The 15,517-nt window shown below is 42.6% G+C and overlaps 1 protein-coding gene across 3 annotated transcripts in view; it reads right to left on the bottom strand.

The window, feature by feature from the left end:
• The window catches only part of RAB3B (RAB3B, member RAS oncogene family), a 138,663-nt gene that overhangs the window by 35,910 nt on the left and 87,236 nt on the right, over positions 1-15,517 (bottom strand). For all 3 annotated transcript variants that reach the window (XM_048861493.2, XM_048861491.2, XM_048861490.2), the window contains one exon: positions 201-319. In XM_048861493.2, coding sequence (XP_048717450.1) covers positions 201-319 — 119 coding nt within the window. The remainder of the gene's footprint in view (positions 1-200; positions 320-15,517) is intronic.

Here is a 15,517-nt window from a genome sequence, read left to right as displayed (position 1 = left end):
CTTTTCCTCAAGCGCAATTACACAGTGAAACATTTCTTCTGAATTTCAAATGAATGATGAAGAACTTAGTAACACAAAGCAATTGCAGGGGGGGTAAAGAAATTACTCCCAACCCACATGAAACAGTCAACAGGCATTGGTGAAGAGCTAACTGGCTTAACAAAAATTAAAAAGAGGGATAACAATAATTTGTTCCATACCAGTCCTGCACTGCATTGAACGACTCTTCACTGGTGATATCATACATCAGGATGAACCCCATCGCGCCTCGATAATAGGCTGTAGTGATAGTCCTATATCTCTCTTGTCCAGCAGTATCCTAAATACAAAATAAAAGTAGTTAGGCTTTGTGGCCCGGGTCTCAGAAATAAGAACTACAAGTTAGGGTGCTACACCCATATTTAGGCAACTAAATTAGTTGAAAATGCTGAGTACCCAACAGCTCCCACTGCAGTAATTGATTTCTGTTTATATTTTAGTATTAATTATGTTTCTGCATTAACTAGGTTCTGATAGTTGTGTTTTGACACGTGTCCTGTTAAAAAAATAAGGGAAAATGTCAACCCTTTAATTGCTGTTCCCTGCCACACGCTCTGTGCAGCAGCAGAATGTGGCAGAGTTCATTGAATGTCAACACTTCCAAGCAGATGGAAACGGGACAGCAGTCAAGGGCTATTCTGTGTAAAGAGCGTATACAAATTTAGCACTGATGAGAGAGTGAAATCTTCGGTTTAGCCACAAAGTGGATGCTGCAAGTGCCTCTTATGAAAGTGCTGTTTAAAACTGTACTATGTGAAAACACACTAGGAAACCTTTAGTGCAAAGGTTCTCAAACTGCGGTCCACGAGTTCCACTCAGGTGGTCTGCAGATAGTTCCCTCTAAGGTGCGCACCTGGGCAGCTGCACGCGAGAGAATGAAGGGCCACCCACCTAATTAGTGGAGCCGCGCAGGCGTAGCTCCACTAATTAGGTGCCTGGACCCTGGAGAAGATGCACATGTAAGGTGAGGTGGTGGCCTTGGGGGGAATTGGGGGCAGTGGGGTGAGAAGACGGGGTGGGGAGAATTTGGGATGTGCAGGGCTGCGGTGGCCAGAGAAAGAGGTGACTTTCCCCAGCTCGAGTGCTGTGGCTTCCGGGGAGAGACCCCACTCCTTCCCAGCCCCAGCTCAGGGGCTGCCGCAGCAGGGGAGAGAGGACACATCCATCGCATTAGAAAGGTAAGACTACTGATATTAAAATATGAGTTGTGTGCTTTTATTTGTAGAACAAAAAAAGTTAATTATTACTACTTTTTTTTATATAGCGCTTTTATCCAAAGTGCTTTACAATAGTTAGCTAACGGTACAAACAACATTTGGAAAGATCATTAAGTGGTCTGCCGAGACCCTCAGCACCCCAAGCCTCTGCCCCAGCCTGGAGCCCCTCCCGCACCCTGAACCCCTCATTTCTAGCCCCAGCCTGGAGCCTAGGGCAAGACCCGAGCATCTGCGCCCCTCTGTGGGGCTGTGTGTGGCCCGTGACTGATTTTTTTCTGTGGGTCAGTGGCCCGGATAGAAAAAAGGTTCCCACGCCTGGTCTAACAGCTGCTTTCTTTGTCTCTTCAGATGCAGTGAATGCGATGGGTAGGGAGGGATGTGTGTCTTGGAGTGACTGTCCCTCCTTTTTATAGTTTCAGTCCCCCTCTTGAAAAACATTTCCAGCTGAGAACAGGGAGACAAAGAGACGATGTAGAAGGATATTCCCTGCTTTTTTTTTCACCTGTTTGAACTTCCTTTGTTTGCCCTCCCTGCATAATGACTCTGCTTACTGCTTCAATGCAAATTAAGGCAAAACACACATTCCTTCTTTTATTTAGAATAAACCTGACTTCTGCCTGGGTAGGGCTGTGGGGTTTGGAACATGTGTTAACAGCATACAGGATAATCTTGTAACTTCACACAGAATGTTGCTACACATATTTTACCAGGACAATACTGATCAGGAAATTATGAGTTTCCAAATGATACCTTACAATGCATGCTTTGTACAAAGATTATTAAAATAGTATGTAGGGTATGAATACAGGGGCGTATTCTGTCATGGTGATATCTAAGGTGCAATGGACCTGGGGGTAAGTGACTGGTCCTTTGGAACTGGGAGTAACCTGAATATTGCTGTCACTCTTGGTGTAAGGGACCATCTATCACAAAAATAAACTTACCTGGGTGATAAGATAGACCAGGGAAATGCTGGAAATGGCCCACCTTGATTATCATACACATTGTAAGGAGAGTGATCACTTTAGATAAGCTATTACCAATAGGAGAGTGGGTTTGTTGGGGGGGGGGACGACGACCTGGATTTGTGCTGGAAATGGCCCACCTTGATTATCATACACATTGTAAGGAGAGTGATCACTTTACATAAGCTATTACCAGCAGGAGAGTGGGGTGGGGGGAGAGAAAACCTTTTGTAGTGATAAACACCCATTTTTTCACGATTTGTGTGTATAAAAACAAACATCTTCTGTATTTTCCACGGCATGCATCCGATGAAGTGAGCTGTAGCTCACGAAAGCTTATGCTCAAATAAACTAGTTAGTCTCTAAGGTGCCACAAGTACTCCTTTTCTTTTTGCGAATACAGACTAACACGGCTGTTGCTCTGAAACCTGTCAAGATAGACCAGGGTACCCAAGGAGACTGTCTGTTACTTGATGTTAAGGCTGTTATGGTGCCTAACAAATTTACACTTGATAATTCACTGGTGAAATCTACACACAGAACTCACAGCCAGTTTGGGGTTTGTGCCCTGTTTCCTAAAAGCCTGCCCTGAAGTTGGTACTCATACTCTTGAGTCACTGCAGGCAGCCATACCATCTGATGCCTATTAGGTGAGTGTAACAACTTTTACTCACCACTGAGGTGGCCTAGATTTAACTGAGCACCTCGAGCTGAAAAGGACTATAATTACCAACCTACTAAACATTCCATCCCTTCGGATGAAGCAGGTATAGTACTCAAGTAAATAAAATATCTTCCATTTGGGAGGTATTATCTATGATTTGCACAAATGTATTTCATCCATCTTTCAGCAAACAGATGCTCCGAAATAGCTGTAGGGAGACAAGAGCCTTATCTTCAAAGCACACACTCAGTGTAATATATTGATTGCTGCAGTTACTCTTATGGATAAGCAGTTCTTAAGTGAATGGTGGTACAGTACTCAGCCTCCACACTCTAACTTTTAAAAAAGGCCTTTTATGCCACTGGTTTAAAACATGATTAGCAAAGTTTCCTTCTCTTAGTCTTGGAGAAAAATGTCTAAGGATATGTCTACACTGCAATAAAAGACCCACAACATGGCCACAGATGACCCAGGTCAGCTGACTTGGGCTCCCAGGACTCGGACTGCAGGGCCTCAAAGCTGCAGTGCAGATGTTTGGGCTCAGGAAGGAGCCTGAGCTCCAACAGTCCACAAGGAGGGAGGGTCTCAGAGCCCAGGCTCCAGCCTGAGCCTGAATGTCTATGCTGCAATTTTTATCCCCGCAGCCCAAGCCTTGCAAGCCCAAGTCAGCTGACCTGGGCTCCGAAACTCAGTGCCACGGGTCTTTTAGTGAAATGTAGATGTACCCTAAAAGGGCTTTATCAACCCTGCAACTTCAGCAGAAAAATTCAGAGACTGGTTGAAAGAGTCTTTGCAGAATATAGTTTAAGGCAAATAAATCCCTCTGTACAGAACTCCTTCAGAGATGTAGGACCTGATTCTAATCTCACTAGCACTGATTTGAATCAGGAAGAGCTCCACTGAGTTCAATGGAGTTACACCAGTATATAACTGTTATAAGTGAGATCAGAATCAGACCTGACATTTTTGAAGTCCCACTTCCCATAATTTCAATATACACAACCGTGGTGCTTGCATCTGCTCAGGAAGGGCTAAGATGCTGGCTGCCTAGCACGCAAGTCTTACTGTGAAAGGGTAAACAAAAACCATTAACCACTGGTATTCTTCACCAGGGTGTTACAGGGTGTTCTCTGGAGGAGGAAGGCTCATTTAAACAAGTTCCTTGCAGCTTCCCGATGGGGTTTGGCATTCCCCCACGAAGCCATGCAGTCCATGAGAATATCTACAGTCCTAGCCCAGAAATAGCTCCTCAGTGGAGAAAGCTACACCAGAGGATCCTTCTCTCCCCCTAAGGGTAAGTCTACACTGCATGCTTCTTTCAGTGGTGTGTAGAAGGCTGCACAGTTCCCTGCCTAATGCTGTGATGTCCCCAGCAAGCCAGTCTGCCGAAAAAGGCCAGTCCCTGTGTTTTGCTTTCTCTCCAAGAGCTATGAACAGTGTATTGCCAGCAGTTACAACTTGCCAGACTCCTCTTCCTAAGCCGGTACGTTTATCCTTAAGGTAAAAGCATTACAGAGAAAACAATAGAAGTCCCTATACGCATGCTAAAAGCTTACCAGGAGTCACCCACCCGTTTTATGAGGCCCTAGTAGGCCAAAGTCTTTCCACCTCTTCTGCAAGGGTTGGGGCCCCCCCTTGGACAGGAGGTCCTGTCCATTTACTGGATCAGAAAGAAGGTCCTGTGTCAGTTAAAGCTCATCCTTTTAGACCAAAAGCCCTTTCTTTGTCTCCTAGTCACCACTCCAGGGGGCAGTTCCTCTCTAGAGTTGTTCAGTCTCAGCCCTAGTCTACACTTAAAAATTATATATCAACCTAGCTATGTCACTCAGGGCTGTAAAAAATACAGCGTGCTGTAGTTAGGTCGAACTAACCAACCCCTAGCATAGATGCAGGTAGGTCGACAGACGGAAGAATTCTTCTGTCGACCTAGTTACCACCTCCCAGAGAGCTACATTAACTACATGGATGGAAAAACCCTTCTGTCGATGTGAGAAGTACCTACACTACGGCGCTGTGGCTGTAGGATAGACATGGCCTCAGTGACTCACCTTAACCATCCCCCGCTGGTAACCCTCCCCCATGGAGTAGAACACAATCATACATAAACCATTCATAAATCTAATACAATGGCCCCCAAGATACTGCATGCAGTGCAGTATCTATCATAATTGGATTTCTTTATTCTGCATTTGTAGCAATTCCCCGCCGCACCCTGAGTTTAAAACACAGCAAGTCCTTATATGTAACTAAGCACCTAAGTTTATTGTTTGGGAGAGTCTTCTAATGAAGGGACAAAATAATGAATACTGATTGCGTTTTTGAGTTGCCTGCAAGACCTTTAGATGGAATATAACTAAGCAGATTAAAAGACAAGGGAAGCAAGTACATGAGGTACAGGCAGAGATCAGCACAAACAATGTGCTAATTAACAGCCTGGGAAGAACAGCCTGAGCCTTCAGTGTCCAGAAGTCTGTTTGGCTGTCCCTGACTAGGAATCAGATAGCTTTTTATAACTAGGCAAAGAAGTGTCTTAGCAAGGCACATTAATGCTAATAACTAACATGTCTGGGTTCTCTTGCAATAACACATGAACCTTCCCTTGACATTCAACTAAGTTTGCTATATGCAAAAGAACAAACAAAAAATCCTGTTACATGGGACCTTCGAACAAAAATGTGAAGGCTCTTACAATACCTGTGCCATCAAAAGTTGAGCATGAGTCATGGGGAAAGACCCATGACCCAAATGCGTTTGCATGGAGTTCTTGTGACAGATGCCCAACTACTCACATGATCCAATTCTTAACTATTCACGATAACATTAGCATATCCAGATTTTTTTAAACCTGCATTAACAGAAATAGAAAGCCAAGGACAACATTTAAAAGGGTCATCATGCTTAAAGTTTTAGGCCCCAATTTCATGCTTTTTTATTCAGGTTTGAAAGTGAGAATTCTCATTGATTTTCTTCTTTTGACAACTATTTCTGACCACAAACAATTTAAAAGAAAAGTGCAATTTCTCATCTGTATCAGGCTCAATCTAGTCTAAGCACACACATCACTTTTGTCCTAGAGCATGTGACAAACAGCTTAGTAAAAAAAAAAATTAAAAGGAGGATCAGACATCTATATGAATAAAAGATTGATCAGCAGTTCAACTGCTTGGATACAATCACAAATGTTTACATTTCCAGTCCACTAACCCACTGATTTCTCTTCATTTGGATCCCTCACAATGATGCACTTCTGCCTTGAGTCAATAATATAAAATATATTTTTAGAACAAAAATGCTAGTTCTTCCCTCCTCTGGGTTTTCCAGCACATTCTGTCTACTCTGTGTCTGTCTTCGACTGTAAGAGATTTGGGGCAGGGACTGACTATGTCTTAGCACAAAGCACACTGTTGGTGCTTAACACACAACAACGACAGTCATCACTGCATCAGGACATCAGCTGATCTCCAGCTAGGGAGAAGAGATTTCTGCCCTCCCCCACCCAACTGGATAGCATCACATAGTGAGATTTATAATATGGCTTTTTACACCTTCCTTTCAATGTTGTTGTTGTTGGAGACAGGATAAGGGATTGTATGGCCCAGCGATGCCACGAGTGACAAGTTATCTGACATCTAAGCATCTGGTGTGAAACATCTGACTCCTTGAAATCATAGTTTGATTCCCAGAAGAGTTCCCTTAGCCCCTAATCCTTTCAAGATAGGCAAACTGAGTTTGTGGAAAAGGGTGAGCCCTTTGGCGATTCCATACCGATATCCAAACAGAAACAAGTGGCTGGCTTATAGAGTCACTATTTATGGGGTTCTGGGACACTGTTTACTTGTTGTCCTTATATTCAGGCACAATGGGCCAAATTCAGACCTGCTGTAAGCAGAAGCAACTCTGTTGACATCTGTGAAATTTCATCTCCTTGTACAAAATCTGAATTTGACCCAACTATATTCACACAGACATGGTGACTTGGTCCAGCCACATGAATAGGGGGTTCTCATCCATCACAGGCTCTTTGAGGTCACATCTTGGAATGAATGTCCTCCATAAAGTTATGGAATGAGGAACCATGACAACTCCACTGCTGGAAATTTAAACTGTGTCTTGTCCCACTGTGCTGCTGAAGTTCAGGGATTGAAAATCATCATGGGCCAAGGTTTTTTTTCCTTTTCCCAGGAAAAATTATCTTTAACTGTGAATGCCAGATTTGATTATTTTTTTTTTTAGGTGTGGGGGAAAAGGGCTGTTGGTTATAGCAGATCCACCGCCATTAGTCTTCCCTGCTCAGCAACTTGACACTACCACCATGGAACTATGTGCTTTTAACCTTGTTTCTTTGCTGATGCTGATTTGATCCCTGCAGACCTTCCATCTTCTTCATGAAGAGAGTAAAGTAGTTGGCTGATCTGTAGGGACTTGGTGGCTATTTATGGCAGTCCTTTGTATTGTATTGTACTGTATTTTATATACTCAAACACACACACACACCTAAGAAAACAAATTTAAATTTTTAAACATATTGGAAAAAATTAACACTGAAAGGCCTTAACACACTTAAATGTACCTCTGTGCTATGGGTATGTGTGTGTGTATATATGTAAATATACACACACACACCTATACATACACACACACACATTATATTTCATAGGGTTATATACAGATTTTATCAGCATGAATCTGAGATAGCTGTAATTACATAGTTCTTCCCAACAAGTATTTTGTTTGTGCAATTTATCACATGGTGGCCATTACCCTATATGTAGTATATTATCTTCTTATACATATTAGCACTTACATAGGAATTTTAACTCATTCCACCTAAATTCCCTCTGTAGCTTTAATTGGATATGATTTTTAAATTATTTTCTTTGTCTTAACTGTTATGTAGTGTTGGTGTACACGGTTAAATAGTTGCAGTGTTCCACTCTAGAAGTTTCTGCACTTCAGCATGGTGGATGATGGGATAAGATTTATATAATTTTTTTTTCTTTACAAAGGATACTATGTGTTAAAGGCATCAAGAAAGGTGCTAAGCAAAAGTCACTGCCGAGACAAAAAGGAAGTTTTGAAAATATTAGGCAGTGAGAGAAGAGAGCTCAGGCTGCCCTATGAATCACTAAGAAATTAACAATAAAAGTAATAATGTTGATGAGCATTGATCCTATTGTTCCTGCTGGCATCCAAAAATAGAATTAAACAGGAGAGCAAGATGAGTCACTGGTTACTATGGAGGAGATATGACATCATGAAATGCTTGTGAAGCTTAGTTCTCTCTCATTTCACCTGCTGGCAGGAGCAAATTAACCCTGGAGTTTAGATCTCATTAAAACATTCCAGGTCAAAAGACAGAATTAACCATGTTATTTCTCTCTCATTACCTAGTATTCCCATTGACCATGAGCCACTGGAACCTACTTGAGTGAACTCACGATATAATGAAACCCTGTTAAACTGTAATCAGCTAGTTGCAATATATGTTATATTAGCAACTCAGAAGAAAATTATTCCATAGGAAAAAATAACTTTATTGTAAGGCCTTGTCTATGCTAGGATTTTTTCCTTCAAGTTTCTCAACTCTGGCTACCATCACTTCAGCTCCAATAGTGACAGTAAAGATGGGAGGCCTAGTGTAGACACAGTGCCAGGGACATGCCAGTGTTTCAACCACCCTGTTTTGTAGGCCTGCTCTGTGCAGGGTTAGACCACACAACCACATGCAGCTCCGTCTAGCCTAGTACTCCCAGCATTGCTACCTAGGGTGGACCTGCGCCAGTAGGACATTTTAGGAAAAAACTTCTAGTATAGACACAGCCAAAGGCTTGGTCTACGCTAGAAAATTAGGTCGGCTTAACTATCTTGCTCTGGAGTGTGAAAAATCCACCTCCCTGAGCAACATAGTTAAGCCAACCAAAGTCCCCGTGTAGACAGTGCTAAGTCAACTGAAGGATTCTTCCGTCGACCTAGCCGCTGCCTGTCAGGGAGGTGGATTACCTTTGCCGCCAGGAGAACACCTCTCATCGGCTTAGGTAGCGTCTAAACTTGAAATGCTACAGTGGCGCAGCACCAGCACTGCATCCGTCCTGCTGCAGTGTTTAGAGTGCAGACAAGCCCTAAGAGGTTTTGCAAAACATAGTTAGTCAGCAGGTGGGCACAAGACTTTAAACTCCCTTCCTCCCCTTATTGTTAACTATGTTTCCTGTAACTGATGCAGGAATGCCCCCGGGGCAAACTTGTACTACTACAAATAATAATAAAGTCCTACATCTATATACTGCCTTTCCTCCCAAAAGCACCTTACAAACAAAACTCATATAGGGAATAAAAGACACTGGACTCACTTCACCCCACCGTTCAAATGCAGCCATTTCTGGGGTGAAAAAAAGCAATCGACTAACATCACTCAGCAACTCTACACAACAATTTAGGTCAAGAAGTGAAAATCTGACACAGCAAGGCATTGTTTTTGGTCAGCAGAATGCAATTACCCAAAGTGAAATCAAATCAAGATACTGTGATTAGCACTCCTGCTTATAAGGAGTTAAAATAAATGATTTTCCTTTTCCTCACTGCTTTGAGATCACAGCAAGGTATTAGCAGCAGTTGATCTACTCAACCAGTCAAACAATACGTGGGGTTGAAATAGGGCTGCTTGCTTCACAAACATATCTGCCCCTGCTTATCACTGTATGGGTCAGGTTTCCCTTTTGTGACATTTACAAGTCAGTGCCTGCAAAAGAGAAAAACTAGACAAAGATGTACACTGAAAAAAAGAGGATTAGGTTCATTGTGCTTATGTCTCACAGATATCTTTTATCTAGCTCAAACATCTTCATTTGTCTGCACACAAATTAAAATGCCAGTCAGTTTGATTTTTTTCTTGATACTGTTACTTGGAAGGAAAAACAAGAAATGCATGGGGGTGCAAAAATATAGGCAACTCCATAACATATCTCCTCCCAACTTCCATTTCCTTTCTAGCAAATAAATACTGGAAGTTGACCGCGAATAAAACTCAACAGGTCCACTGCATTGTCAGGACTATGCACTGAGTACAAATGATGAAATCATTACTGCTACAGTATAAACATTTGTTTTATTAATAATACACTCTGAGGTTCTTGAATTAGAATAATTATAGACATGCAAAGCACTTTATACTCCTAAGTAAACCAATGTAATGGATATAAATAGGGATCCGTTAATCCAACACTGAAGTGTAGTTACCACTGGGATGGAATATGGCAGCTGTTTAAAAGCTCAGAGCAACATTACGCAGTCGAGTCGCATCTTACGCGGGGGTTAAGTTCTAAAGTCAGCACGTAAAGTAAAAATTGTATGTAGTCAAAATTACCCTTGAAAATCCCTTAAATTGCCCATTAAGTACAGTAGACTGTACATGGTTCTGTATACTGTACAACCCTGTACACTAATATGTATAAATGTACAATGTATTCAGTAATGTACAGTATCTAATAAAGAGTACATATGCAAAATATAATTTTACAGTACTGTATTTTTAATTACAGTGGGGGAAATTACCGGGGGTCGTCAGGGCTTGATGTCAATCCAGAAGACAGAGGTGACGGAGAGCGAGTCATAGACCAAGTGGTTGGCTCTGGTTCAGTTCGAGAAGTTGATTGCGTAAGCTCATCTGCTGCTGGTTGTTTTTCCTTGAAAAACATGGTGATCGGCAACTGCCGCTGTTGTCTCTTGAGCTGCTCAAACATTTCTTGATACGGTCTCAAATCGTCCGTAATACTACATGTGATTTTGAGGCTTCGTTCCATAGAGGGATCGTATTCAGAAATTAAATCATTCAAGTGTTTCTCTGCTTGGAACACTTCAGCAAATTTATGAAGATTCCAACTTGCTGGCTCTTCCTGTTCATCATCATCATCATCATCTTTGTCTTCTGTAGACGATTTTATCAGTTCCTCTAACTCTTCGTTAGTCAGTGTTTCTCAATGGCTCTCAGTTAATTCTTCAATTTCTTCCTCAAGGATGTCGACGAAGCTATCGCCACCCACTTGCCTGGTCACCTGAACAATGCGTTTCACTTCTTTGTCAATGGTCGGGAAACCCTTAAAATCATTCACACATTCTTTCCATAGGTTTTGCCAACATGCATTGACTGTTTCAGGCTTGATTGCATCCATTGCCTGTTTAATATAAGTGATGCAATCAGCAATGTTGAAGGACTTCCAACACTCCATCACATTAAGATTGGGATCAGCATCCATAGTGCTATGTATCCATGAGAACGTAAGCCTCATGGACGTGGCCTTGAAACAGCGAATCACGACTTGGTCGAGAGGTTGGAGGATGGAGGTGGTATTGGTGAGCGGGGAAAGATAACTTCAACGTTGTTTTGCGCAAACTGGAGTGCCTCAGAGTGGCCAGGAGCACTGTCTACGATCAGCAATTGCCTCGCCCTCTCAACACAGTATGTCCTCTCCAGTTGCTCCGCTTACCCACATCAGGTCCATCTGAGAGGTGGAGTGCTCCCACCCAATTACCAGATAGATTCCCAATCATTCATATACCCCTAACTGGGGTAATAACTTTATCTTGAACTAGACTGTTAAAAAGGGCACACACAGAAAATACCAAATCAAACAAAACAGGTTTATTTTTCTCAGGAACAGCCTAAAAATGGGAGAAAATGTATTAGCAGGTTTCAAAATATACTAAGCAGTTGAAAGGTTTTAAAATACACTAAACTATTTATTCTGTATATATACACATATACATATACACAAAAAACACTTTAAACAATAACAGTCTGTTGGTGGTGAACCTTGGCTTTTCAGACTGAGTGGCAGAAGAGGTGTGTGGTGAGGACAATGCACCACCCACTAGGTTATAATGTCACTCAGAGTTCCATACAAATTAACGCAGCAATGTCCATATCCCGCTTTTTTCTTGTTTTGTGCAAGCCCCAAATCTTCCCCTACAACAGAGACCCAGGTTCAAAAGATCACTAGATGATGTTCCCCAGTACGCTTGTGTGAGTGAAGACCCACTTCTCAAGAGAGAGAATGCACAGGCTGAGTACTTACCAGAGGGAGAAGTGATCAACTCCCCCACCCTACCCCATAGTTAAGGGTCAACTGCAAAGGAGAATACAAGAGAAAAGAAAAGAAAAACCTGTCCTCATCTGACCTCAGGACTCCCCTGCTTGCTGCAAGGGGGCCACCTTTGTCCAGTGTTGAGCACCTCTCATGCAGGTCTATGCCTCAGGACTGGACAAGCCTTCAAAGAACCAGCTGCAGTTACCCCACAGGACTGGCTGCCTTCTCCCTGGACTCAGGGGCTGCCAGGAACTCTCCAGGCCGGTGCTCGTTACGGCTCCCTGCCTGGCTGGTCTCGAGGCAGCATGTGGGAGAGTGGTTACTGGTAAGGTTGACAACCCTCCAGGATTGTCCTGGAGTCTCCAGGAATTAAAGATGAATCTTTAATTAAAAATTATGTCATCTGACAAAACCTCCCAGAATACAACCAGCCAAAGCTGGCAACCCTAGTTACTGGGCTCCCACAGATTGGATCACTCCTGGCTGCTCCACTCACTCTCCTTAGCTGGGGTCTCTGTGACTGTCTCACGGTCCCTTACAGCCTGTCTCTGATTCCCCAGGACACCTCTACAGGCCTCCCCACCCCATCTCTGGTGCTGCTGTTCTCTTCCCTCCGCTGGGTCTGACACCTCTTGATGGAAGGTTTTCTGCTTTGTGTATTGACAGTCACCCCACACACCGACTCTCTCACACTAGTTGCTATGGCTTTAGGCAGCTCCCCTCCAGCCTCTCACCCTGCTCTTCTGCTCCTGTCTTTTGGCCACAACTCCTCACTCCACCTGGGGCTGCTCTCGCTGTCTCTTTTGCCCCCAGTGCACATGGAGACCGGGACTTGAGCTGGTGCTCCCTGACTGGTCAATTAGACTGACTTGGGGTGCTAGCTACTTCCCACTGGCTCTGGTCTTGGAGGTCTCTGATTGGCCAGAGGCCCTGTCTGTCCCAGCATGCTGACTCCTCCTTGACCCCTCCCCTCTCTCTTGGCAAGGGGAAAGGGCCAAACAAACAAACTCACAAAGTTTTAGTAAGGGGCCAACTGTCCTCTTACATAAAGCTGAGCCAAATTTTAAGCACAAATAGTTTTTTTGCCAAAAATGCAGATTCAGGGCAACTGAAACAGTTCACAAATTTGAGCTGATTTTGCTGAATCGTTTCAGTTTTTAAAAAGGGGAAAAAATCAGAAATGTAAAAAAAATGTTTTGACCTTTCACGTTGGAATGTTTCATTTTTGGACTGTCCCTAAATTTTATATTAAAAAAAAAATCAAAAACACAGAAGGAACAAAATGTTTTCTTTGACTGGAAACAATTTTCTACATTTTTGTTTCACTAAGAAATTCAAAAAATGTCATTTCTAGCTAGAGGAGAATTCCCTTGGTGGCCTGCACCAACTGGAGGCAGCTCATAATGCATCCCCAAGAATTAATTCACAGTTCCTTTAAATGTGCTATTGTCATTAGGAGCTAAGCAGTGTTGCCAACTCTTGTGATTTTTATCACAATATTTGGTGTTTTTCTTGAAATTCCAACTCCTGGACCCACTTTAATATGACAGCATTTCCTCTTTCATTTAAAAAAAAAAGTACCGTATATACTCATTCATTAACCCATTCATTTATAAGCCGACCCCCGAAGATGGATAGGTAAAAATAGTAAAAACTGTATGACCCTTTCAAAAGCTGACCCTATATTTCAGGGGTTGGCAAACTTTGGCTCCCAGCCCATCAGGGTAAGCCGCTGGCGGATCGAGACATTTTGTTGACCTGGAGCCCCTCAGCTCCCAGTGGCCACGGTTTGCCATTCCCAGCCACTTCCTGCAGCTCCCTTTGGCTGGGAACGGCAAACCACGGCCACAGGGAATTGAGGGGCTCCATTCCTGCAGACGTTCCAGGTAAACAAAATGACAATGTATTAGATAGTCAATTCAATGATTTCATAGAGTTTAAAATCATCAAATTTTGGTGTAGACCTGTTTATAAGCCGACCCCTGCTCTTTGATGTGTCACTTTTTTACCAAATATATTCGGCTTACAAACGTGTATGTACAGTAGTAAGTTTCTAGCCCTCATGGCTGTGGAGAAAAGCCTGAAAACATGACTCAAATGCACCCGAAAGGCTCAATAACCAGAAGGCAGATAAAAAGACTCCAAATTAATTTACAGTATTTAAATCTCATAAAATTTTGGGGCTTGACGCATGATCTTTCATGTTTGGGGCTGGAGATACTAATTCCATACCAAATTTAATTTTTATAAAAAAGAAAAAAACAGACCACTCAGGCAAAATATAACACCCACACACACACACACACCTGATAGATTACTTAAGAGTTTAACTGGTGAAAAAAAATTATTTATTTACATTCAGATCCCAAACACAACCAAATGGAATTTTCTCAAACTTTCAGAATAAATCCTTGTCTCAGCTAAGAATAAACAGGCAACGTTTCAGCCAAAAGCACCACGATTTTCCTGTAGTTATAAGCACCTTAAAATAGAGGCTTAGAATCAAAGTGCTTTGTCAACTACAGCATTGCTAGTGCAATGATATTCAGTAATAGCATAAGACAAAAAAAGATAATCTGCTGTTATTTACTGCAATATTTTCTATTTTAACTATAGGATCCAGATGTTAAACCATGAGATATATTATGCTGTAATTCCAGCTGGTGCTTTTATACTCCTGAGACAGTCCAATAACAGTTCTGAGTTTACTTTTAGGTTTTTGTGCGATTATATTGCCTATGAGCTTTTTGGGTTGGGAATCTGTCCTTTTGCATGCTATTTTAGGTTCATTCAGCTTTGAGCTGAAGCAATTTCTCTCTTTCTTTCCTATTTAAAAAAGGGGTTGAACAAATCCTTTCCAACACTTATATGCAGGCTTTTTCACTTTTTGAAAAGCACTATTTTCCTATGCACACGTTTTCTTTAGAAAATTAGATCCATGCCTTTGAGCCAGCAGGTACTGGCATGAGCCCTGACCTCGATGCAAGCAGTTCTGAGCTTGCTCTTAGAATCAGGATTGAAAAAAAGTTCCCCTCTCAGTTCAACTGCATATTCATTACCCTGGAAATGTGCCCTGAATGCTCTTATTTTAAACTTGCATACTGGGGGCAGGAGTGGGGACAAAAGTGAAGAGACAAATTCTGCTCCTGCTATCTTCAGCTATATAAGATTTTGACCTAACAAAACCAGTACAGTTCCACTGCCAAAGGGGTGGTCAGCAAAGCCTATTCTGGATAGAGCTTTGCCTCATGAGTGATCTTTGTGCCCCAGGAGTGGCCTTCAGGGATACAGCTGATTATGGGGGAGGAGAATAGATCCAGGGAGAGGGAAAGAGATCTACTGGAACTGTGACTTCATAGGTCTCCAGTCATTCTCTCCAGGAGGCCAGCACATTGACTGTGAGCAATAGCATCCTGAGGCTGCAATACCAACCACGGAGCTGGTGCTCGGAGGCCAACAGGAGAGGATTCCCCCCCTCAGTGCCCTTGTGGGCATCAGCCACATACTCTCACCCGTTCACCTGTGCTCCAGTGGCATGCATTCAAACGAATG

The sequence above is a fragment of the Caretta caretta genome, chromosome 8, assembly GCF_965140235.1.
Source record: "Caretta caretta isolate rCarCar2 chromosome 8, rCarCar1.hap1, whole genome shotgun sequence".
In the NCBI taxonomy this organism is placed as follows: Eukaryota; Metazoa; Chordata; order Testudines; family Cheloniidae; genus Caretta; species Caretta caretta.
The sequence above is the reverse complement of the archived record's forward strand: the minus strand, read 5'-3'. Positions and strand labels throughout refer to the sequence as shown.